Source organism: Arvicola amphibius, chromosome 5 (genome assembly GCF_903992535.2).
Source record: "Arvicola amphibius chromosome 5, mArvAmp1.2, whole genome shotgun sequence".
Classification (NCBI taxonomy): Eukaryota; Metazoa; Chordata; class Mammalia; order Rodentia; family Cricetidae; genus Arvicola; species Arvicola amphibius.
In genome coordinates, this window is record NC_052051.1 from 30,502,052 (window position 1) to 30,526,695 (window position 24,644).

Here is a 24,644-nt window from a genome sequence, read left to right on the forward strand (position 1 = left end):
AGAAATTTTTATAAATAGAATTTGAATTTAATGAAACACTTATTTGTTTGTTTGGTTGGTTTGGTTTTTTTGAGTCAGGGTTTATCTGTGTAGGTTTGGAGCCTATCTTGGAACTCACTTTGTAGGTCAGGCTGGCCTCGAACTCACAGAGATCCGCCTGCCTCTGCCTCCTGAGTGCTGGGATTAAAGATGTGGGCCATCACTGCCTGGCATGAAACACTTGTTTTAAAACTATTTTCTGAAATGATCATCTTACTTTTCTCATTTAATAGATGTTGTTTGCCACTTCCCTAAAACCTTCTAGAAAGTTTCTGTCTTCCTTAGAGTAGCAATTGAGAATTATTACAATTTTCTACCAGGTTCTTCTTGTTTCCTGCCCGACTTCTCTCCCTCTTGGTCTTCCTTCTACAATTTGGTTCTGGCAACTGTGACTCTCCTGCCTTTGCTTAAACACACTAGTCTCATTCCTAATACTGTTCTTCATGGAATATTCTTCCGTCCATTTTCCTCATAGCTCCTGGTTTATTCTTCCATCTCCTATAGGCTTTTAATGAAACATTTCCATTAAATCCTTCCCTCTCATTGTGATGTAATTGGAGGTACACATTCACCCAAAAGCCCTTTGTTATTCTCTGCATTATTATCTGTTTTACACATCATATACGGTATATGTTTAACTGTTTTCTGAGTTAGCTCATAGCAGAGATTTTATGTGTGTGTTCTTCACAAAGGTCTATCATATAATATTGTGTAAAGTAATGAAAAATCAAGAGAAATTGTACGTGTATATAAGAGTTACTACCAGCTCTAGTCCCAAATCTCACAGAGCCAACAACCTCCATGTTAATGAGTAGAATTAACGAAATTCTAATAGAGGGGAAAGGAAGAGAAAAGAAAGACATCCACAAACACTGTGGTTTGCCCACATGGTGGAAATGGATCTAGCAAAATAAAGCCAAGCCTGGTTCTGAACATAGTTTTTCTGTTATGAATCCCAGGTTCCGTTCTTTGGGCCTCTGTTCGACGGAGCCATCGTGAGTGGGAAGCTGCTGCCAAGCCTTATCTGTGCCACGTGCATCAATGCCAGCAGAGCGGTGAAGTGCCTCATCCCTCTCTATCAGAGCTTGTATCTTTTTGCTGTAAATATGTAACTTATTAACCCTCCCCAGGGTGAGATTCCTGGAGAGCTTTCAGGAGAGGTAAGTGGGCTTCAGGCCCAGGCTGTGCTGCTGTTTGTTGATCTCTATGAAGTACAATGATATGGTGCTGCATCGAACGTAGTTTGTTTTCCTAGTTTGTTCAGGAGTCTTTTCTGAGAGGCCGTGACTGTCATGCTCAAGCTCATGGCTTCTGGGATTTTTCCCAGATTCGGTCTCTTCTTTTTCGAGTCAAAGTCCACTGTGCAGAAAGAGGAATATGTAGCAAACCACTGCAATCCTCATTCAGAGCACCAGAAAGCAAAAGCAAATGAAATGACTAATAAATCAAAAACTGTACACAGCACCTGAGACATGCAGAGAGTTCTGATGGATGGAGGAAGGAGAAATTACACCTGGCAGAGGAGGGAGGGAAGAGAGTCCCCGAATCAAGCTGTATCTGGATTCATCACGAAGAGTGTAAAGAAAATTATTTTGCAATTTTCTCTTTTAATTCCTGTTCTCATCTGAAAACAGGAGAAATTTCATGTTTCTCATTTTTCTTTCAAGCAATAATTGGTATGTATAGCCCCTAAATCCACATGTGATCTCCAACTATAAGAAAAGAAAAAGATTAAGATGAATGACTTCATAAAACCACTACAAAACCCATCTAACCTCCTAATAAAACTTAGAATTTCTTTGTTTCTAATTGGTATCAACAATGATTAAAAGCACATTCTGTTTGACCTCTCTCTCCATAGACTTCTCCCAGCCTGATTGTAAGTGACATATTATTAGTGAGTAGCGGGCGAGTGAGAAATAACATGTAAAGAGATACAGTTTGTGACATACCTTTCATTAAAATATTGGTCATTCGGTTGAATAATATCCTGCCTTTAGATTTTAAAAAGTACATATGCCATGTGGCAACTTAAAATTATCATAGAAATTAGTAGTAGAAAAGAGCTATTAGGTCCCATCTGGTCCCTCCCCTGGGGCCAGCCTGCATTATTCCCTCCAGCACACACTCATGCTTTGTCCTGGCTGGTGGGGAGTGTTTGGAAGCAGCACTCTCTGCAGAGACTTCCAGAACACCCCAGATGTAATCTATGGCTGCTGCCGCTTCCACCTCCAGCATGGAGTTTATATTTTCACTTAAACTGCAGCTTACAGGACCTTCTTGGCAAAAATGAGAAAGGCCTGTCCAACAATTTGGTCTGTCAGTTAGTATATGACCTGGGATGAGCTAGACACCTGTCAGTCAAGGATACTGGGCTGAGGCAACAAAAGTCCTTTGAAAACAAGAACATTCTATTTTGTAGAAGTCCACTTTGATTTTTTTTCTTGTCACACCCTTTCCCCTTATCAAACAAATCACAAAATAAATATTTTGTCATTTTGCTGAACGTTAGCTATGTGCCTTTGGAGCAGTCAGATTTAGGGAAAACAGTATTTTTAAGGGTTGAAAAGATAATGATCAGTATCTCCTTAAGAACCTCAAGGAAATCACATCATGAGTGTGGGTGCCAGTAATCAAAAATAGCTCATAAAATAGATGATTTGACATCTTAGAGGACAATTTAGTATAAAAAGGAGGAAAAATAATAACAAAATCTATTATGTTGATCACCATAAAGTTTTAAATATTTTTCTCTTAATTAACTAATTTGTTAGTCAAATAAATATCTAAAACAGTTAATCAAATGATATACACAAATTTGTATACAGTTATAGTCATGTGAGAAAAAAATTTATGATCATATAGCTATTTCTGTCTGCAGAACTGCCAATACTCTAGTCAGAAATAAGGAATATAATAAAAATGAGGAAATGGGGAAGAGAAAAGGGAGATTTTTGTACTTTAAACATCCTCACTAACTGTTACAGCTGTTTGTGTGAGCTTGTGCCAGCTGCTCCTATAATGGTCACTAGAACATTGAAGTCCTCAGTGCGCTTTGGGGAGCATCTGAACTGCTCCAGTGTCATAGCCGTTGTCTGGAATTTGCTGCTTCATTGACATAGTCTTATATTTGAATTTTCAAAACCACTGACTATTCTAACCAGTCCTAATTATGAGTGCTAATTGCATGCCTTCATTTACCAAACACACAGTTCCTATAGCCTGTCTGCCAACTCCAGTGCTGGAAGCTAGGGCCACTGCAGCACAGCAGGGCTCTAGGAGCCCAGTCCTTGTTGACACGTTTTAGAGACACCTAGATGACACCTAAAGAGCACACAGGCTAATTGGCCCCATATCTTCTGAGAGCAAGTGAGACTGAGAGGTTGGAATGAACAAGAGTCAGGATAAGGGGGCCTTCTCCAAGGAGAACATACTTCAGCAGAGATTGGAGAATGAGAGGAGCACAGGTGACACTCAGCAGAGGACCCAAGGTTCAGTGCTCTGGGAGGTATATATATTACATGACTCCTGTATATGTTCAGATCCATGAAGGTGCCTGTGATGGACCCAAGAGTCAGCTGTGATAGCAGTGGCATTCTAGGTGACCCCCAAAGAAGCTGCTCAGAGTTCCAGGACACATGTACCTCAGGATTCTCATCTTAGAACAGCATGCTAGAGGGTCCGTCCAGGGCTGCCCAGTAGACAGTGAATAGGCAAGAGGTGTAGGCGCCATTATACCCTACAAGCCCTGTGCAGACCCCTAAGGGGTAAGGTCATCAGCAGTGCCTTGGATGTATCTTGATCCAGTGCTAGTGACTTAACTTGACCCGTGGGGAACAAGCATGTGGTACTCCTTTTCAGGAGAGGAGAAAGTGCCTAGAAAGGTCCTGAAGTATAAAGCACTCTCTATTTTTTTACTGCCTTCCAATGTTTGCTATTTACCATCACTCAAAGTAAAGGAGTGTTAATTTTTAAATTATTTGCTTTGATTTTTATCATTCTAAATTATAGAGTACTAATTTGATAATAAATCTATAAGCTTTCAACTCATCAGCCGAAATCAATAGCATTCTGCAATTCATATGCCATAGCTCATGTGTGCATATGTTTTGTTCTTCCTGTGTGTGTGTATTCTAGCAGCCTTCCACCATTAGTTTGCTGCTGAGCAAGGAAGAACTGGGAGGCAGAGAAACCTGGGTCACCCTGTAATCCCTTACCTTCTGTGGCAGTTTGCAGAGCAAACGATTGACTACTACAAGGGAGTCGCACAGCTTGGAAAGGGTTCTCTGGTTACTTGTGGCTCTGTGGCCACTCACTGCTGCTTTCTTTCCACAGTCAAAGCAAGTTCTGCTTTGGCAGAAAAGTGTGACCTCTCAGCTTTTATGATATCTTAGTCATTGAGGAAATGGGATCTCATTTCCAGCTGCTCAAGCCAAATGGCCCTGAAACCCTGAAATCTCCAGTGCATGTTGAGGAACTCTGGCTCTAAATGTCTGGCACTGGGAGGGTGTGTGTGTGTGTGTGTGTGTGTGTGTGTGTGTGTGTGGTTTTGTTGTTGTTGTTGTTTCTCCTAAAGTCAGGCAATATATCCCTTAGCACAGCTGTGTTGATGTGAACCCAGTCTCATTAAGGAGGGAAGCAGTTTGTGTCTGCTGCCCTAGAAAAAAAAGCTTCACTTAAAGACCAAATATCAGGAAGAATTACAGCTACCTGTTTCCGAGATGCAAGGCCAGAGTTGAACAATAAGAATTTCCTTGTCAGCCAGGCTTTTTTTACATAACTATCCTGAGTCTTTGTTTTGCTTCTAATACGTAGATTACAGTTGTGAAATAACTACTAGGTTGTGACAAGATACTAATTTCTTCTCAGTGTCACCCCCTCTCCAGGTATCAGAGTGACCATTTAGTTCAGACCTTTGTAAATCCTTGAGGTGGGAGCACTTGCTTCTTTTGTGTAGACACCACACGCTGACCCATGACAACCAGGCTGCCTAATGACAACCAAAGCAGAGAGACAGTGAGATGACTTAGTTGTTTCTATCTCCCCATTCTCTCCCTGATGTCTAACTTCTTAGAATAAATTTGATTGGGATCCAGTTTTATGTAAATTTTAACTAATAGTAGAAATTTGGACAGTTAAGGGCCAATTTGACTCTGGAATGTTTAAAAAAATGCACTTCTGATTAATTAGGGATTGGAAGCACTGCCCAAACAAATTTGTCTTTTGGGCTTTTTTGTTTTGCTTTTTAGCAGTAAATCTAGCTTAAGGTCAGTATCAAAGGAGTTCTTGTGTGAGGTTCTCTCGGATAATTGATCAAACAGTTGGAACTGCATGGCAGAGGCACAAAGAAGACTGAAAAAAATATCATTGTCTCCCATAATTAAAAAAAATGTGAACACAGTAGGGCCGTGTGTAGGAAACACCCTGTAATGGTGCCCAGCCCTTTTGTGGCTTGTGGGCCTTCCTGTAACTTCCTCAGTGGGCTGAATCAAATCTGCCAAGCGTACCTTCATCCTGTGGCCACAGCACAACTGAGTAGTGAGAGCCAGCTCACCTATCATCTTCCTCTTCCATCGCTCACAGGCAAGTAGGGCCTGTTCCTGGGCCTAGAGAACAGTAGTAGGAAGCTTGTCACATGTATGTTACAGTTCCAAGCCAACTAACAATTCCAAAGTGAAACTGTGGTCTGCTGATAGAACTTCCTACAACCCCTAGAGCCAAGGGCTTCATTCTCCTTTTCAGATAACTAACTTCAGGGAAAAGGTTCCTTCATCATATGAAATGTGCGCATTAGGAGGAGTTCACCCCAAATCAGCAGATGGTAGCTTTCTGGACTAAATGTCCACTTCAATAGAAACAATAGTCTCAGTGGCATTTGCCATCTCTACTCTCTGGAAGTATCAATATTTGGAGAGAACTGGTATTCCTAAAATAACGTAGTTGTATACCTCTTCTGTCACGAGTGGGATTTTGCTTTCATTTTTCAGCTGACGGTACATAAATATTTGGTATATATCTAAGAGACATGTGCCTTTAAATCATCGCAAGATTCTGCTCCCAATTCACACAGCTTCAGAAATGACCCTTCTTTCTAAAGCTCTAAACAACCCAGGTTCTTTCTTGTCCAGTGGTGATCCTGAACTCTTCTTCCAGGACAGACCTTTGATTATTTTCTGCCCATCTCCCTACACTGCAGAAAGAAAACCAAACCACACCATGTGTTATATTCCACCATGCACAATCATTTATGCATTTGTCAATGTCTGCAGCTTTCCTGCCATGTGCCAGGCACCATCCTAGCCACGAGGAATATAAATATGAATAAGATATTCCAAGGGAGAGGACACTGTTTGCTCATGGACCGGGCTATGAAAGCCCATTACATGTGAGGATGACAGATGCTTCCATATGGCAGAGTATAGGATATGCACATGCAGGCACAGGCACACAGAGAAGACAGGCAGAGAGAGCATGCACAGAACTGTGGAAGGAGTTCTGAGAGAGAATAGGGCCTGGTCTGTAGCAGAGGCAAGGGAATGGATTAGAACCTATGCAAGGGATGGGCTGATCCAATGTATAACCATAGATAGCCTTCTGTGGAACAATTAAAGAGTAGTCTTTGAAGGAACAGGTAGGTATAAAGACAGGAAATGGGAACAAAGAGGAGAGAGAGGAAGCATTACTTTGAGCAAACCAGCCAAGCAAAACATATCCTAGTAGTTGGCTTCATCCAACACTGAGGCTAATAGTCTCAGGTCTTTACATGAAAAATTGTATGAGAAGACTAAGAACTGAATTTCTGCAAGCGAGAAGTCAAGACATACCAGATAATTACAGCACCAAAAAAAAAAAAAAAAAAAGGAAACCACTTTAGGGTGGGATTGAGCACTTAGGGAGGGATAATTACTGTGAGGGAGAGGCGAATTAAGTAGACTGAATGGCAGCAAGTTGCAGGTGGAAGGGATGAATGATACTTTAAGAATTGGGACCTCTATGCTGAGCAGTGGTGATACATGCGTTTAATCTCAGCATTCAGGAGGCAGAGGCAGGCGGATCTCTGTGAGTTCAAGGCTAGCCTGGTCTGCAGGACAGCCAGAGATGCATAGGGAAATCCTGTCTTGAAAAATCAAAGGGAAATAAGAGAATTGGGAGCTCTAAACAGACCTACAAGAAAAAGAGTTGTAATGGGTAATTCTGTTTGATAATGACTCAAAGCACATTCTACTATAGGCAGCAAACATTAGCCACGTTAACTGGCAGATAGTCTCATCTTTGAGAAAACCAGAAGTGAACCACAAAATTGTACCACTTAGGATTCATGCCTTAGTTTGAAGGAATGTGTTATGCCTTTGAGTATTGCAGAAAGTGGTGGGTTTGTGCTGGACTTTGTATATGAATGGTAGAAAAGTGGAAATAAACCGTTCTCCAGACACTTGGGAAGCACAGTACAAGCACTACAGATGAGGGGGACAAGTGCTACCCATGGGAGGTACTAAGAGAAAAGAATTGAGGAATGGAAGATTGCTAACAATGAAATTTTAAAATTTCAATTCTACAGGGTATGGTAGCTCACACCTGTAGTCCTAGCACTCCAGAGGTGGACTCAGGGTGTCAGGAGTTCAGGGTTACCTTCAGCTTCATAGCAAGTCCAAGGCCAGCCTAGGACACGTGAGACCTGTCTCAAAACAAACAGATGAGTAAATAAAATTTAAATGACTTTCTGAGAAAGAAAAAAAGGGAGGCATGAAAGAGTAACCAAAGTAGTTTCCTAGGAAGTTGGTTTCTGATAAAATTGAGTTTAAAATTTGTACTTTAAGATTAAAGGAGGAGTCCCATATGCTTAGAAGATCCACATTCATAATAATGTCCCCATCTTCTGGATGTCATGGCAGAGACTACAGCGAAAAGAAAGGAGATTGGCTCCTACAAGTAAAGTCCTTATCCAAAGCCACCCATATCTACCATTATGGCAGATTTGTAGCAGAGCTCAGAGCCATAAGAGATGTGTCTCTGTACATGTGTGCACTGAAAACTGGAACAGGACAATATTTCCTTCGTTTCCAAATAGGGTTAAAGGCTGACTTTTGAAATGTTGCCTGGATCCCTTGTAAATCTATAAGGCTAAAATTACTAAACAGCCCCTGAAACTTCAGAAAAGAATGTGTTCTCAAGAGTAAGGTGTCAAAAACACATTACACTTTTTTCACAGCTTAGAAGCTTACAAATACAAATCTTAACTTTGACAAAGAATCATGATCACCAAGCATACATGAGCGAGAACTATGCGACCCGGAGAGATGGATAACTTCACTGTAGCCAGAACTGTAATGCCTTAATTCTGGAACTGGGCTGCTCTCTGTCCATTAGCCTACCCATCTTCCATTCAATAGTTTTATTAATGATTTAGCAACATTCCAGAACTATTGTTTGTTCTTTGTTGTTGTTTGTTTTTAAGTGGATTAACTAGCCCAAGACAAGGTCAGCAATTAGGGTTATCTCAGCAGATGATACCTTTGGCCCAAACAAGAGGACAGGATAAAAGAAATGGTATGTATTTGAGTTGGGTAACCAACAGTGTAAGAGTGGGAGTGGAATGATATGGCTTGAGAGGAGCCACCGTGAACAACATTGGAGATCTGTAGTGACCACACATTTGAGTGAGAGATGAAAGGGTAACATGTAGCATTGGCAGCACCAACATTCTCTATGACATGGTACAAAAGGCACAATGTGATCCACTCATAGGAGTTAGAATACAGTCTCTGCTCCTACAGTCCAGGCACCATCATCATTCAAAGTTAGTGTGCTACTGGGGGGGGGGGGGGGGCCCATTGAAAGAAGGGCCTCACAGCTCAGAGCCAGTCAAGGGAAAGTGTGACTATTATTGCAGCCTTAGGCATCTGGAAGCTATTCAGACCAAGAAGGCAGCATCTCTGGTACCTAGGAGGTTGTAAATGAACTATCTGCAGAACTGGGACCACTGGGCAGAGCCAGCCAGGCAGCAGCAGCTTTAGCTCAATGTCATGCAAACATCCAGAGCCCAGAACCAGCTGCCTGCAGACTGAATCCAGCCTACAGATGGGCTTTGTTTGAACTGCTTTTGGCCTCCTTGTATTACCAAAACACAAAACTGAAGATTGTCAGCCACAGTGAAAAACAGGAAGAATGCATTTTTTTTATATTATAGATTTTTAGAGGAGTATTTTATGTGTATGGGTGTTTTGTCTATATGTGTACCACATTCGTGTCTGGACCCTGCAGATGCCAGAAGAAGGCATGGAGTTACAGGCTGGTGAGTACCCATCAGAACTAGGAACCAAACGCAGGTCCTCTGCAAGAGCAGTATGCACTTTAACTGTTGAACCATCTTTCCAGCCCATATTAAAAAAATGTAGATTTTTAAAATTTATTTATTTAGTGTGTGTATGCATGTGTCTATGCACATGTGTGTACAGGTATGAGCAACTCTGCAGTCTTGGGAACTAAAAGAGGAGATTGGATCCTTTAGAACTGGAGTTATAGCCATTTGTGGGATGCCTGGCTTGTGTCAAGTGCTAAGGTCTGAACTCTGCTTCTCATGATTGTGCAGCAAGTACTCTAAACTGCTGAGCCATCTCCACATTCCCCCAAAATGTAGGTTTTTGGTTTGGGGAGTTTCTTTATTTTTGGTGGAGTTTGTTTGTTTGGTTTGGGTTTTTGTTGTTGTTGTTGTGAGTCCAGCCTTTAATGGCTGAACCATCTCTCCAGCCCACAAAGTATAGGTTGTTTTTTTTTTTAAAAAAAAAAAAAATTCCAATAAAGACTAAGAATAAGTGAGCTTGCTGATGGTGGTGGCACTCAGGAGGCAGAGACAGGCATTTCTCTGAGCTCAAAGCCAGTCTGCTCTACAGAGTGAGTTCCAGGACAGCCAGGGCTACACAGAAAAACGCTGTTTTGAAACAACAAAAAATTTAATAAAATAATAATAATAATAAATATCTGAGCCTACTGAGTCTCCTCCCCTTGTGCTGGCAGTACCTAACCTCTTCACTGGACGTCTGTCCTTCTAGCCACTGTAGCCCCCACCTCATGAGACCCAGGGCCAGCACCACCATCATGGCTGTCAGGTCCTGATAGGAAAGCACCATCCAGTTCTGGCTGGAAGTCCAGTAAGCGCTGCCTTTTGGAGTTTTATTGTGGTGCCAGCCTGATTCCCATAAATAATGGGCTCCAAGCCTGTTATGAAAACTAGAAGATCCCAGCTGGGAGTTACATAGTTGGAATATTTCCATTTTACCTACTAAGTATTAAAATACAGGGTAGGAAATGTCCCCTTCAATGGCTTGTGGAGAATACCCTACCATATGATAAAGGTCTGCTTCTTGGTGTCAAAACTGCCCAGGACATGAAGCCTATGGGAAGCACCTGATTGCAGGGGAAGTTTTGACGAAAAGAGAGAAACTATTTTGCCATTTTTTTGGTGTGCAGTAACACTTAAAGACTTCATTTCAAGAAAACTAAACTTCTAACAGTCTGTAAGAAACCAGGCTGATGCTCTGCCTGGGAAGATGTCCACAAAAGCCTGGGCTCTTCCTTTCTTGGCCACTGTCTCTACTGGGTCACCCCTGTCTGCCATGCTGGCATGGGCAGGGATGCTGCTTCCCACTCTGCTGACGTAAGGGTCACTTTGCTGTACCCCAACCCACATGCTACTTGTGGGTCTCTCCATCCTCCCACACCATTTCACCAACACAGTCTTTGTTCCCTTGAAGTCTGTGCCAAGATCCACTCACCTCTGCACTGAGTGTTCCGCTCCCAACCATACTCTGCAGTTCCCACCTGGGCCTTGTTTTCTTTCTCTCACTGCCACTCTCAGCTGGACCTCCTGGTACATTATGCACATGTGTGTGAAGCTGGGAGATGGGGTTGAGGGGCAGGCAGGGAAAGAAGTAAAACCTTCATTTGGTAAACTCATTTGGAAAACAGACTCAAAAGATAAAACAAATACTTTATAATATTGCTTTTTTTTTTTTCAGAGTTGGGAGCCTTCATTGTCTTAGGTGAAAAGTGGGTCCACATACAGCCTGCGTGTGCATCTGTGTATGTCTGTACCTTGTGTAAACCCTGGTTTTCCATTTTATTTTTTTTGTTGTTGTTGTTTTGTTTTGTTTTGTTTTGTTTCGAGGCAGGGTTTCCCTGTAGTTTCTAAAGCCTGTCCTGGAACTGGCTCTTGTAGACCAGGCTGGCCTCGAACTCAGAGATCCGCCTGCCTCTGCCTCCCGAGTGCTGGGATTAAAGGCGTGCGCCACCACCGCCCAGCCTGGTTTTCCATTTTAAAGCTATAGGTTCAGCCCTGTCCTGAACACTCAGAGTAACTGCTGTGCCTGAACAGATGCACATTGGGAAAAACGGCAGAAAGGTCTTTTTTTAAAGTTAGAAGAATTCTAGAAAAACTAGGTATTATATGAAATATTCCTTTAATGGATGATAATGATATGCATGTTTCCTTCAATTGCATTCAAGATAATTTTGTAGCTGGAGATTTAGCTCAATGGTAGAGCACTTTCCTGACATGTACACAGTCCTATGCTCAGTCCCTGCACATTGGCCGATTGATTGAGTTCACTAATACCCCCTCAGATTTATGGAAGAACTTTATAATTTGAAATTAATGGACTTTTGAACAACGTGAAAAGAAAATGATGGCTATTCGGCAATCAGTTTTCATAGAGTCATGAGTATTTAGTAGATTTGAGGGAGAAAGAGTGAACTCAAAGATAGTTAAAGTTAGAAAATTTGCAAGGCTAAACTTACTGTTACCACCAAAGCCCATACCTTCAGGAAGGAGTGACAGCCCCAGTCCAGGCTCAGAGGGAAATGGCCAGAAAGCCCTGCTTCTTCAGTGTTCCATGTCCTATCATACTCTATTAGTCGTTGTTGGGATGGGGAGGGCAGCTTTCTTTCTTTCTTTTTTTTTTTTGTAGCTATTAATATGTGTAAATTTTTACGCACATAAATAAAAAAATGTCTGTGATGTCCAAAGGAAGTTCTGAGACCAGCAGGAGTGGGTTGGTCTAGGCCAAGCATGCAAATACTGACAGCTGAAGTCACTTGTTGGAAAGTCTACAAACTCTGGGTACAGCTGCATTCGTCAGTTGCTGTAAGGGAAGTGTAATCAGCCAGAGAGATGCATTTGCATCTCAATTAGAAAGGAGTTGGGAGGAAGCACTAAGGTCTGTTGCAGGAAGGTTGTGGAAGAAATCTCACTGAGCACAAAAGCCTCCGGCCTTATCCTCCAGCTGAGTGGAAGACAATGTCTGAGGTTTTGTTTCCATAGGGACCAGAAACCTGCTGGGCCCCAGAAGAATCTCGGGTTTGCACCGGAATCATTTGGTCATGATGACACAAATTCCACTATTGTTCCTAAATACATTTTGCTATTAGAAAGCCGTTAGAAAAAGTGGAAATGGTTGTCATGTGAAAAGCATGCAGGAGAAGTGTTGGCTGACCCTACTTACCTTTTTACAGAGTGCTGTGAGCATTTCTAGGCATTTGGCATTTATTGATGTCTGAATATTCAAAGAGAAAAAGGTCATTCCCTAAATGACAGTGTCTTAGCATTTACACTTACCTGGGAATGACATAGATTCGAAGGGAGCCACGGTTTCCGATTCTTCCATACTCTCCGGCCGAGGGAAACAGCATGGCTTTTAACACAGGGTACAAGAACCTGGCTCACTGATCATTTAAATGGCTGGTCGTTATCTGGCTTTAGATAACACCAACAAATCCTCAAGAGGTAGCCCTCACCCTGACATTTGGAAGCACAAAGTACTATAAATTAAAATTTTCTTTGGAATATTATCAAAGCGGTTACTTTCAAAGACTGAAATCTATGCCAGACCAGACGGACCCTTTGTTTCCAGGGAAGTTCTGCACTTTCCCAAAAGTCTGTGCTGGAAGCTACTGAGAGCAGAGGGTGTTAAAACCTCTGTCTATGCCAAGTTACCCACCATAACTCGGAAGACTCACCCTGAGCAATTCTGAGGAAAACTTGTATTTCTGTTTTATTTTGTGCTGTCTTGGTTAATTCATTGGCTCCAACTCAGAGTAACAAAGAAAATTGTTTAAAGTGGGGAGAAAGAAAATTTCAGTCTGACATGTACAGATTGAATTCTCTTTATTTAAAAGACAAGGTTTGAATCTCATCTTCCCATTTTGGAAATTAGGGGGAAGAAGTTTCCTAAAGATAGTCTCTTCCAGTGACCACAGACTGAAATAACACATTGCAGGGAAACATCAGAACCTCTTAATCCAACATTAATCAAATTTCAGTTTAGTAATTATCCATTCCATTTTGAAAGGACCGGCATCAACAGAAAACATCGTAGACTCTGGGATTATAAGCAGTATTTTGAAAGTGAGACTTTCTGTATTCAAATCTCTAAAAAGGATAATACATGCCTTATTATAATAAGAGATTGTGCAAAGCCAAAGAAGGACAAAGCAGCAGGTCCAACTGGTGATCCCTTCTGTGCGTCTGCAGTGGGCTCCCAGCAGGTTCCCTGCTGCAGTCATTTGCAACATGCTCAAGGAAAATTTTTAATCAAAGCCGAATACTTTTTTGGTAATTCGAGCAAGAACAATCCAAATGCCATCATGTGAACCTTGAAGGAGCCTCTTTTTCAGTTTTCTCTAATACTGGAAAACTCCAAACTCCAAAGCAGATAGATCTTGTTTTTCAGGTGTAATTCTGTGGTCCTATGCATTGAAAGCTTTTGCTAGAGACCCCTGGGAACTAGTGGAGAATGCTGGTCACTAGGAAGATCAGTGCTGACCCATGTGTCCCTGTATCCAGTAAGCCCTCATGCACTTCCATCTGTATATTATGTTTGCATGTAACCAGCTTAAGGAATGGGCAGCTGCTTTAGTGTTGAGCAGGGTAGCATGTTCTCTAAATGCCCCATATTTAGCATGTACAGCTCTCTAGGTATGCCTTGTCATTCCCGACAAGCCCACATCTGACAGTCTGCCTATCCAGACAGTCTTTTTGTTTTTGTTTCAACTCAGTCACAAAAACAAATGGCACCACGTTCGGTGGCTTATAGTTTTTATCTTCAGCTTATTTCCTCGAATGTTTCATTTCAGGCGCCTATCTCCTGTTTGGTCCAAGGATATAAAAGAGTGCAGAACAGGCATCCCTCTGCCGTGTTCACGCCTTTAAACCTTCAGCACAAAGCTTTGGACTTTCATCCACCCATGATCAATGAAGGGGCTGCCTCCTAAAAAACTCAGTCTGCTTGTCAGGGAACAAGCCAGCCCTTAAGATGCCAAGTCCCTGCGGTTCCCCTTCATTTGCCTATGAAGTGGGATGTAAGTCTATCAGTGCATCCCGGGCTCGAGGCAGATGTATGCCTGGAAGTGCAAAGTCTCATACCTCCACAAAGGGTAGGGCAGGCTGGCTGGATGAGGGGATTCTGAATTTATAAGCAGAGTTCCAGAATTCCCCCAGGGCCCACTTTTCAAAGGCAAATTAGTACGTTTGCAACTTGATCCCTGGGCAACTTTTGACAGTTGTTCTAAGAATAATAAAACAGATGGACAGAATAGATTTTGGGGTTTCCATCCAAACTGCCATCCTCTGTGGAATTTAAAGAAGGCAGAGAGCCGATGGGGGAGCTGCCGCCACTCTCCATTGTGCCTTTCACACCCAAGACTCATAACTTTCTCCCCAAAGAAGATGGAAACTGTCATCACATTATATTTTCCCGCTGAGCTTCAGCTTGACTATGAGAAAATAAATAGGATGTGTGGGTTGTTTTTTGTTTTTGTTTTTGTTTTTTTTTTTACACGTTTAAAATTAAATGAATTGACGTCAGTAAAAAATGAACTTATACTCCAGGAAACTGATGTTACTATGTGTCTCAGAGGAAATATAAAATTTTTCTTAAATTTAAGTACCGTATTTATAAAATCTTAAGCCCTTTGTTTAAGTCTTCACATATTATATGCTGATTAGTTTTGAAAGTAGAATTCATTTCCAACACAATAAACACATATAGTGCCATATGCAATACATTAGACAGCTGTATTAGGAAAGACTATTTAAATGATCTGATAAGATGAGATTAGCCCTTCGATTGTGCACTAGACTGTTGTAGTTTGGGAAGTATTTTCTACTACCCACTCTGCTGTGGATCAAGTCTGGATCTGTTCTCCTTTTCAGAACTACAGAATGTGAATTTCTGTACTGTTAGCCACCCCTCTCCGGATTCGTATGCTGTGATCACTTCTTAGATCAGAGAGGTGAAGTAAGGTCAACTAGGCCTTAGAACTCCAGAGCCATCCTAGGCCTGTGTGTGTGTGTGTGTATGCGTGTGCGTGCATGCGCACGCACAGATGGATTAACTTTCTGTACTATTGAGCTCTATCCCCACCCCTCTTGTGGTCAAGTGCTCATCCTTACTGACTATTCTGGTAGAAAAGAATTCAAGGTACTGCCTATTCCCCACGGCAGTCGTCTTCCTACCAATGCTAGACCCATTTCAAAATGTCTTTACTTCAGTTCGAGACCAGCCTGGTCTACAAGAGCTAGTTCCAGGACAGGCTCCAAAGCCACAGAGAAACCCTGTCTCGAAAAACCAAAAAAAAAAAAAAAAAAAAAATATCTTTACTTTAGTACCTACATTCTCAAGCATATATGAGAGCTGGCCTCAGACAGAAGTTGAGTTTCAATTTTAGACTGGTAACTAGTTCTTTGGTTTTGAACAAGTATTTTACCTCTGCCTGCTTCCTTATCTGTAAAGTGAGGAAGATAATCCCTCAGGTTATTATTAGTTATGGAATGAAGTATGTGTTAAAACGTTATCCTTAAAACATAACTGAAATGCAGCTTCTGCAACCTAAAGAACTACATGCTCTGCCTAAGATTCTGTCTGCCCCATCCCTCCACCCAGTGCCTTCCTTTATAGCTCTTTCCCTTCCCTTAGTCTCTGTTTAAAGTCATTTGTGAGGAAGTCTTCTACCAAACTCTCTTCCTTGGACAGTGTTACCTCATTTTCTCCCCTTTAGTTCTTGTCATTTAATCGTATCTTTCTCCCATGATCATCATCAGCTGCTGAATACAGACCCATTATCATTTGTGGCTGTATTCACACCATAGGAAAGGAAAAGACTTGATAAAGCATGCATACCCATATAAACAGATCAAGAAAAGAGCAAGAAAGCAGATACATGCTGCGTTGCCCAAGAAAGTCTGGCTCTTGGCGAATAATCTGTGATTAGAAGTGGTTGTGCCATTCTACCCTCTTACAGAATACCGTGCTTCCTATGCTTTGCTGTGCATGCCATGGGAACTTGAGCTTCTCCTGTCTCTTTGGCCCTGGCTTTACTGTATGGTGCAGTGATGGGTAAGCCTCTCTCTTGGGGAGTTTCTTCACCAGCAGTGTTTATTCTGGGATATAGGAAAGGCCTGTAGTCAGCATCCAATGGTTCTGCTGGGTCTTCCAACCACAAACTACAAAAGAGAATGAGAGGATGGAAGGACTTGCATGAGGGGAGAAGGACTTCCAACTGCAGCTTCAGGCTGTCAGCATCAGTGGGTATCTCTCAGTAAGATCTTCATCTGTTGGTCTTCCAAGTCTCAATAGGCTAGAAATTTCACAAGATTTTGTTGGGTTTGTTTTCCAAAAACATACTCAGATAATAACCACAATTGTTTATTTAAATACCTCTGAAAATTTTGGTGAGCTTGCTTTGGGGGGACAGCATGTCATTGTTGACTTGAGGTCACAGCTCTTGGTTCTGTTCTTGGTTCTGTTCAGAGGAAGGAATGGAAATTAAATCATCAGGGTCCTCACATCAGTAAGCAAGGGTACCACCTTGAGTCCACTGACAGCCTCGGAAGTCTGGATCCATATTACAAAGTATGCTCAATAATATGGATTTTGAAAGGATGTGATAAAGAGTAAAGAGCTTTTTTGAAGTATTTTATATAGCATAAAATTGTTTTGCTTTTTACTAAGATAGAAGTAGTTTTTGACTGCAGTGGGATTAAATAGGCATGCTATTTAAAAAAACAAAACAAAACAAAAAAAACTTTGGTTTAAAGTTCTATGATTCAGGAGGTCCTTCCAGGCTTGACTGATTTTGATTTTGTTGTTTGGTTGGTAGTCAAAACCAAAACTTTGTAAAGAGACGTACATGGGCTGGGACATACTACAGGCTTAGTCTGTAAAAACCCAATAGCTCATGCTCAGTGTTCATTCTTGCCATCAGTTTTACAAAGAAAATTCCTCTGAACATTTGGCTGGAAGTTGCCATCTTCCTTAATGCTGTTTCAGTTGTACTGGGGTGTGTTTGTGTGTGTGTGTGTGTGTGTGTGTGTTTGAGGTTTGAACCTGGGACAAGCAAGCAGTCTACCACTGACCTATACTGTCCTATAACCTGACTGATACTGATACTTTTTTTTTTTTTTTTTTTTTTTTGGTTTTTCGAGACAGGGTTTCTCTGCAGCTTTTTTAGAGCCTGTCCTGGAACTAGCTCTTGTAGACCAGGCTGGCCTCGAACTCACAGAGATCCGCCTGCCTCTGCCTCCCGAGTGCTGAATTAAAGGCGTGCGCCACCACCGCCCGGCCCGACCTGACTGATACTTTTTAACATATTGAAAATGTACTAACTTCCAGGACAGGCACCAAAGCTAAAGAAAGAAAGAAAGGGAGGAAGGGAGGAGGGAGGAAGGAAGGAATGTACTATATTTGGGGAGGTTAGAAGCACTGTACTAAATTCTGTTCGTTGTTTCATTGTTGTTGTTTTGGATGCTGCAGAAATTAGAGCTTTACAAAATCACAGACTGCCTTCAACAAGTTAATTCCCATGGCGAAGGCTGTGTTTTCCAACATTTCCATTCCAGGTCTTTGCACCGCAGCATGGTGTATTCAGACGGCAGGCACTCTCACAGTGTTAAAATGTCCTCCTTCCTTTATGACTTCTTAAGGTCAGCTAAAGGCTTATTGCTGGCCAGAGCTGCTTCACTTCTCCTGCCCCCTTTTTCTCCTCAGCATAGCAGCCTGGACTAATAATCCGACACCACACTGCTCATTCTGCCAAGATCAGGAGTGCCACAGAGAAGGCCTCTGCTCTTTGCCCTCTGCCTACACAGCTGCTCCCAGGTGTCCATAGGGCTCATTTCCCACCGCTCTGAGCTCTCCCCCTCCTTCCTGCATAAAGCTTGCACACACCTACACACATCTGTGCACACACATCCCTAGTACCTCCTGTGGCCTCCCTGTGTTCTTTATTGTGTGAGCCCTTGTGACCATCTAATTTACTGTAGAGTCCACTTTCTCTTTTTACCTGTGCTGGACCAACTATGTGAGGACAGAGATTTTTGTCTCACTTTTTCCTCCACTGACATTTCTAAAGGTGATAGTAGAAATATTTAGCAAATTGATAAAAATAAGGGTAGCTCAGGATACAGACCATGCTTGTGTTTTCCAGGAGAGACTCAACCCTGGATGCAACCTCAGCACCTGCCACAGGATAAATATTTGTTCAGGAAATGCTTGTTAGATGAGTAAATGAAGTCAGCCCCTGCCAGCACAGAAAAGGCCACCAACTCCAGAACATTTCCTGTTCTAAAAAAAGAAATGAAAAATGAGTAATTCATCTTTCTGTTCAATGACTTTTACAAGAACTTTCCTATGAGAAAAAGTGGAGCTCTCATGACAGAAAAGACTACCATGGCCTGTGAGCCACATCTTGCCTTTGGCCAATGGATTGTAACGATTGTTTATGAGGTGATAAAATTCAGAACTCATAGAAACCCCAGGAGCTCATAGTGTGTGGAAAGTGAGTGAGGGTTCTGCTGCCGGTTTCTCTCTCTGTCCCTCTGCCAGGGACAGGCCCAGGGATGACTGAGCAAGAAGCATTCCAGTGAGGCCATGCATTAAATCTCAGTAAAGTTTAGTTTACTTTCTAATTTTAGATAAAAAGGTAAACAGGAATAAAAGTCCGAACATTGCCTCCTCTCAACAAGAGTGCGAGGACTTTCTAGATAACCTAAGGATGCTGGCAGATGTGTTTCAAGAAAAATGGACTAAAGATGACTATGAGTTTTCTAGGCTCAGGTTTGGGTCCTGCCTGGGTCTATTGTGGCTGATACCTGTGCAGCAGGAATAGCTAGGAACCGGCCAAGAATACTTGACCTGCAGCCCCTCCCTGTAGCCAGTTTGGGTATTCTTGCCTAAATCCAACTTTTTTGCTTGGCTGATTGGGGCTTCAAGAGACAACGTGGGTTGCAGGGAGGCACAAGGCTTTGCAATCTCACATTGGAAAGCTCAGAATTATTGGCCACTGGAGATCTGAGGGAGGAAAGAAAGCCTGTTGAGATCAGCAACATCCCAGTCAGCTGCCCTCAAACAATATTGTGGTCACTCTGGGTCAGGGCCCCAAGATAAACAAGTTGAGTTCTGTAGGCCTGTCTTATTCCTATTTCAGTCCCACCATCCAGAATAGCAGGACTCAGTATTTTTAGTTGGGTGGAAATAAAAAATACAAACATTAAGGAATACCGAGGGCAAAGCATTCTGGTGCCATTTATTTGATTATACCATAAGATATCTTTTAGAAGGAAATTGCTTACCCAAAGGAGATAACTGATTTTAAATAAAGACCTCAATCCAACAACTATTCATAAAAGCAATACACTTTAGTTTGTATCTATTTCCACAGAAGCACACATAGTCTTCTGAGTTCTATGTGGATTCTTTACTTTCTCACTTTAAATTTTACTACATTCTTGTTGATTAATTGATGTGAGCAAGTGGTATATGGGATGTGCCACACATGTGGAGGTCAGAGGGCAGCTAACTTGCAGAAGTTGGTTCTCTCCTTCTACCAGGTGATTGCTATGGATCAAATTCAGGTCTTCAGGTTTGGCAGCAGGCAATTACTTACTGAGTAATCTCACTGGTCCCATTTAAATCTGCTTTTATTAATCCCATGTTTAATTTCACATAACTTTAAAGAATCATGAGTTTTGATATACTTCATAATTTCATTTTTCTTTTTAGGTGAATTTATGTTTTTGTACCTGTGGAAGTTTGAAAAAAAACTGGAAACCATATAGTTTATGTTGTTGCAGTTTCTTTAAGGAGAGCAAATGTTTTGGGGGCCAATCTTTAAATGTCCACCTTTAAGTTTGATGAGTAGTCCTCTTCTATGGGAAAAAGGTTTTTTGTGACTCTTGGATACTAGAAGGATGTTCTTGAAATGCATCCATAATTGCTCTCCCCTAATTTATCTGGCAGATCTCTGGCAACAGCCTTTTAGCCCTGCCGTGAATGAATATAGTATACCCAAAGAGTATAGAATGTTGCCAAGCATTTTTTAAAAGCTGGAGGTTTCACACGGCACCTTGGCTTCTCTGACAAGTCTGTGGCCCACTGACAGGAGAGGGGGCAGCAGTCTTTGGCCCCACACACCATCTCTGTCATGTCCCGATGCATATTACAGTAACCCTCCTAGGTGCCGGGAAGGAGTGCTGATCCTCATTTGGAAGTACAGCCCCCACCAGAGCAGATCAATACGTGAGCTGTCTGTCTCCGCTGCTTACTTTCCTTTTGCACAGCGAGACTCTTCTGCAGGGAGCGATCGATGGCTCTAATCTCCAGCAGCCTGCAGCAAGTCATGTGAGGCAGAGCACTTAGGTGGCATTACACGGACTGTGGAGGTGGCAGCTCATGGCAGAAGATTCATAGCACCCTCACTAGGGACACATTCCATCCATGACGGGTGGTTCTACTTAGCCCAGCTATGGAACACCATTCCTCTGGAATGATGCAGGGAAGAGGGACTCTGCCTGGACTGTGTGCATGTTTGTTCAAGCATGCATTATGTGAACGCATGTGTGAAACACACAAACACAGGCCAACGTTCTCTGTTTGACTCTACTAGTTGTCACTGTGTCCTGGGTAGTTAAATCTCCTCTAGAGCCTTGGGATAGAATTAGTTACATTCTGGCTAAATTTTAAACACTAATGACAATTTGCTTATTGGTTGTTTTGTTGTTTTGGGGGGGAGGGGTTTGGTATGGATTTTGTTTTGTTGTTACTTTAGCAGGGCATGGTAGTAAGTCTAGCACTTGGAAAGTGGAGGCAGGAAGATCGGTAGTTAAAATTACACGAAATCCTGTATCCAAAAAAAAAATTCAAAACCAAGTCTTTTTTTCTTTTTCAATCTTTGAAATTCCAGTGCCTGAAGAGCTCATTTAATGTGCTGTTTCAAAAGAATGAGAAAGCAGTGAGCATCAGTTGTCCTGTCTGTCTCGTGTAAGAGGCCAGAGAATGAAAATCTGGTTATCCAGGCTGCTGGGATGCCTCAGGAGCCTCCACCTGGGAGTGAGCTGTGCAATAGCCCAGGCATCCTCTGGCAGTGTACTTAGGCTCCTTTCTAGCTTTTCTGTTTTCCTCTAGTGGTCCTGACATCCTCTGTGGGATTCGGGTTACAATAAGAAAGTAAGGGACGGATACAAAGGAAGGCAACTACAGATTGAAACATGGGCACCATTGCCTGCTGTGGTGTGCCTGTGCAACAAGGGGCAGGCAGTGTCTCAGTTTAGTACCTACTGCATGTAAGAGCCTTGGAGAAAGGGTTGTGGCTCCCTCTGCCTGTTGGTGGCTTTAGAATGGGTCTTGCTATTTGTCCAGGCTGGCCTCAGAACTATCTTAGCTTCCTATGGAGCTGGGGCTAGAGGTGTGTTCAACTTTAACTAGAATTTGCTACATTTTTCCAAACCCAAGTGTAACTCTTCTAGCATGTTATCTTGGTTTCACTCTTGATTGACATCTCATAATTAGGGCCATTTTCACTCGTCTGCACATGACAGACATCTGCATCCTTTTAGTTTTTCAAAGTGCATATATGTCACCTTCAAAGATGCCTGTAATGAACTTTTTTCACATGTACACCTCACGGGGACAAGGAGACAAGTTTTGTCCTCCAGAGCCAGGCATTTCTCTCTCATGTTCTCACACACTCAGCCACAGGAAATGAGGAGGTGACCATTTAACATAGCATTATTTCTTTAGGTGCTTTTAATACTGTGTTGGCAAAAAGATGATCAGCAGGTTATTTCTTCCCAGTCTCACTCCCAGATGCAGGCTTAGAAATGAGAAGTTAAAAGCAGGGCTGTGGTTTTCATTTTTCTTGATTTCCTTGTTCATTCAACAAGATATCCATTGGCTTTTGCTGTCTGCCAGACTCCTTGCTATTGCTGAGGATAAACATATGGAAGGCATGGCTCTTGTCCTCCAGGGTTGTTTCTGGAAGACAGCCTGTTACGGCAAAGAGCAGTGCACAATTTCCTAATCACTACAATGGCAGGTTCAGCTCAGAACTCAAGGCAAAGTGTCCCAAGTAGGGGGCTTTGGCCTGCCTTGAAAGAATGAACAAAATCCTAAGTAAAAAAGTGAGGGGTGTTCAGAAAGTAAATACTTTTTAGCCCGGATACTTCTAGGAGACCAAACCCATGGCCACTAGTAATCTTGCCTGAAGTTCCCAGAGCCCCATAACTCCCTGCACCCCTGCCCTATGTGATCTCACTCTGTATTTAAACCCTTCCCTCATGAGATGTCTGCTGCCTTATGTTGTGGGACACAAAGGATGCCAGGATGCTAAGCCTCATAGTGCTGTATGCCCTGGTCCCCTAGAAGAGACATTCATTGGTTCACCAACCCCTGCCCAGTCGGTCCAGGCACTAAGAAAGAACTTCACCTGTATATACAGTTCATGGGTACTTCCAGCAACCAATGAAGAAAAGAGTCATATTCTGGGAACATATTATGAAAACGTAGGACTCTGTCATCTGATAAGATACAGGCCAAGCAAAACACAGAGTAGAAAACCTGATGGAGGCCACACAGTTATGTGAGTGTAGTAGCTGGGACCTGAACCCAGCAGCAGCTGTTCTGCCTGTCCTGTTAACCCACTGCCCACCACTGCCTAGTAAATTCTTCCTGCTACCTAAACAGACCCGTGGGCTTCTCCACACAGTTCCCTGATACTTTTTAAAGCATGCTGAAACTGTTGGGGAGATTTATGACTTGTAAGTTTACAGCAGATTTTGATAAACTACTACTGCCAGTGTGTGCTTTAATGAGACTAAAGGCATGAGCGAGCAGATTCTCCTCTTGAGGCTGTTGTGGGAACATGTCGACATTGGGCTGGCCCCTCTGAAGGCCGGCATTGTCGCCAGGCTCATTAGCATCCAGGCTCCTAGCTAGCCCTTGCTGCTTGCTAGCTTACCAGCTGTTCCTGCTGCTCTGTACAATGTCGGATGTGTTCAGCTCACTGGGTTCCTGTCCTCGCCGCCGGGAGGAGACAGCCCTTCCACTGGGGATACCCACGTGGCTGCCTGTCAGCAGTGGCACCGAATAAAGTAATAGGCCTTCGCATGGCATATGGTGTCTGGATTCGTACAAGATGCACAACTCCTCGGCTGCTAATGCAGGGTGACTCATAGCATTGCTAATTTTTCAAACAAAAGCTGACTTCCACACCCACACTTTTAACCCCTCCGGCTAAAAATGTCTTGGGGGAGATCCAGAAGGAAGGCTTTCGAGGTGTTGTATGAAACATGGTCCAGTTACTTTAAGCTTGCTTAGCATTTGGTGAAGTTGTTTCAGATTTCCATATAAAAATATTTCCTCTCCAGTGGAGGGTGCAGTTGTAAGCTTTAATTTTGAACTTTGAATTCCTTCCTGATAGTGGAAAAATGTAACAGTTTGATAGGCTGAAGAAAAAAATTATTACAAAATTAGACTGGGATAGAACTCAGTGGCAGAGAGCGCGCTAGTGGATGCAAGACCCTCGTTCAGTCCCTAGTGGCACTGAAAGGGACAGGCAGAAAGAAAAGTGTCAGGAGCATGGCGTGAAGTGCTAGAGCAACTGACACTCTTTCTTACACGCTTCTCCTTTAACATCGCACAGAGCTACTGCCTGGTGACACAGTGACTCATCTGTCTGTCTGTCTGTCTGTCTACCTGTCCATCCATCCATCCATCCATCCATCCAGTACTCCAAACTCCTCGTGCCATAGTCTTAGAAAGTTGCAAAAGAAAGTTCAAAATTTTTATGGTTTGGGGCCATTTGTGCAAATGTGTCCATAAATTTCATGTAAGATTTTTATGTACTAAAAATAGATTGTTTACATTTATGCAGTGATCATTTTAAATTTTTGATCAAAACATTGTCTGTCTTATAAATGATCCCTTGTTGGACATTTTATTTAATCATCAACCAATCACCAATACCATTTCTGATTATGTGTTTCTTAATCACAGTCTGGCCTAGGGATTATTTGCTGTTTGAATATGGCAAATGGACTGACTAATAATGGAACTTCAGCCTATGAAATAATACAGAATTATTAAGAAATATACATTTATAAATTATGAAAAAAATTATTTTGACGTGGAAAAGGAGATGGAGACTAGTATTGTTAATAATTATTTGTGCTCCATTTTTTAAAGCAATTTTACTTCGATCTACAGATCCAAATGGAAGAATATGCTCAGCATCTTAGGAATTGCCATCTAGTTTCAGAAAAGGAGAGAAAAACACTGCAC

The 24,644-nt window shown here is 42.3% G+C and overlaps 1 protein-coding gene across 3 annotated transcripts in view; it reads left to right on the plus strand.

The window, feature by feature from the left end:
* Positions 1 to 24,644, plus strand: part of Ralgapa2 (Ral GTPase activating protein catalytic subunit alpha 2) — a 264,147-nt gene that overhangs the window by 189,700 nt on the left and 49,803 nt on the right. For all 3 annotated transcript variants that reach the window (XM_038329480.2, XM_038329479.1, XM_038329481.2), the window contains one exon: positions 999 to 1,126. In XM_038329480.2, coding sequence (XP_038185408.1) covers positions 999 to 1,126 — 128 coding nt within the window. The remainder of the gene's footprint in view (positions 1 to 998; positions 1,127 to 24,644) is intronic.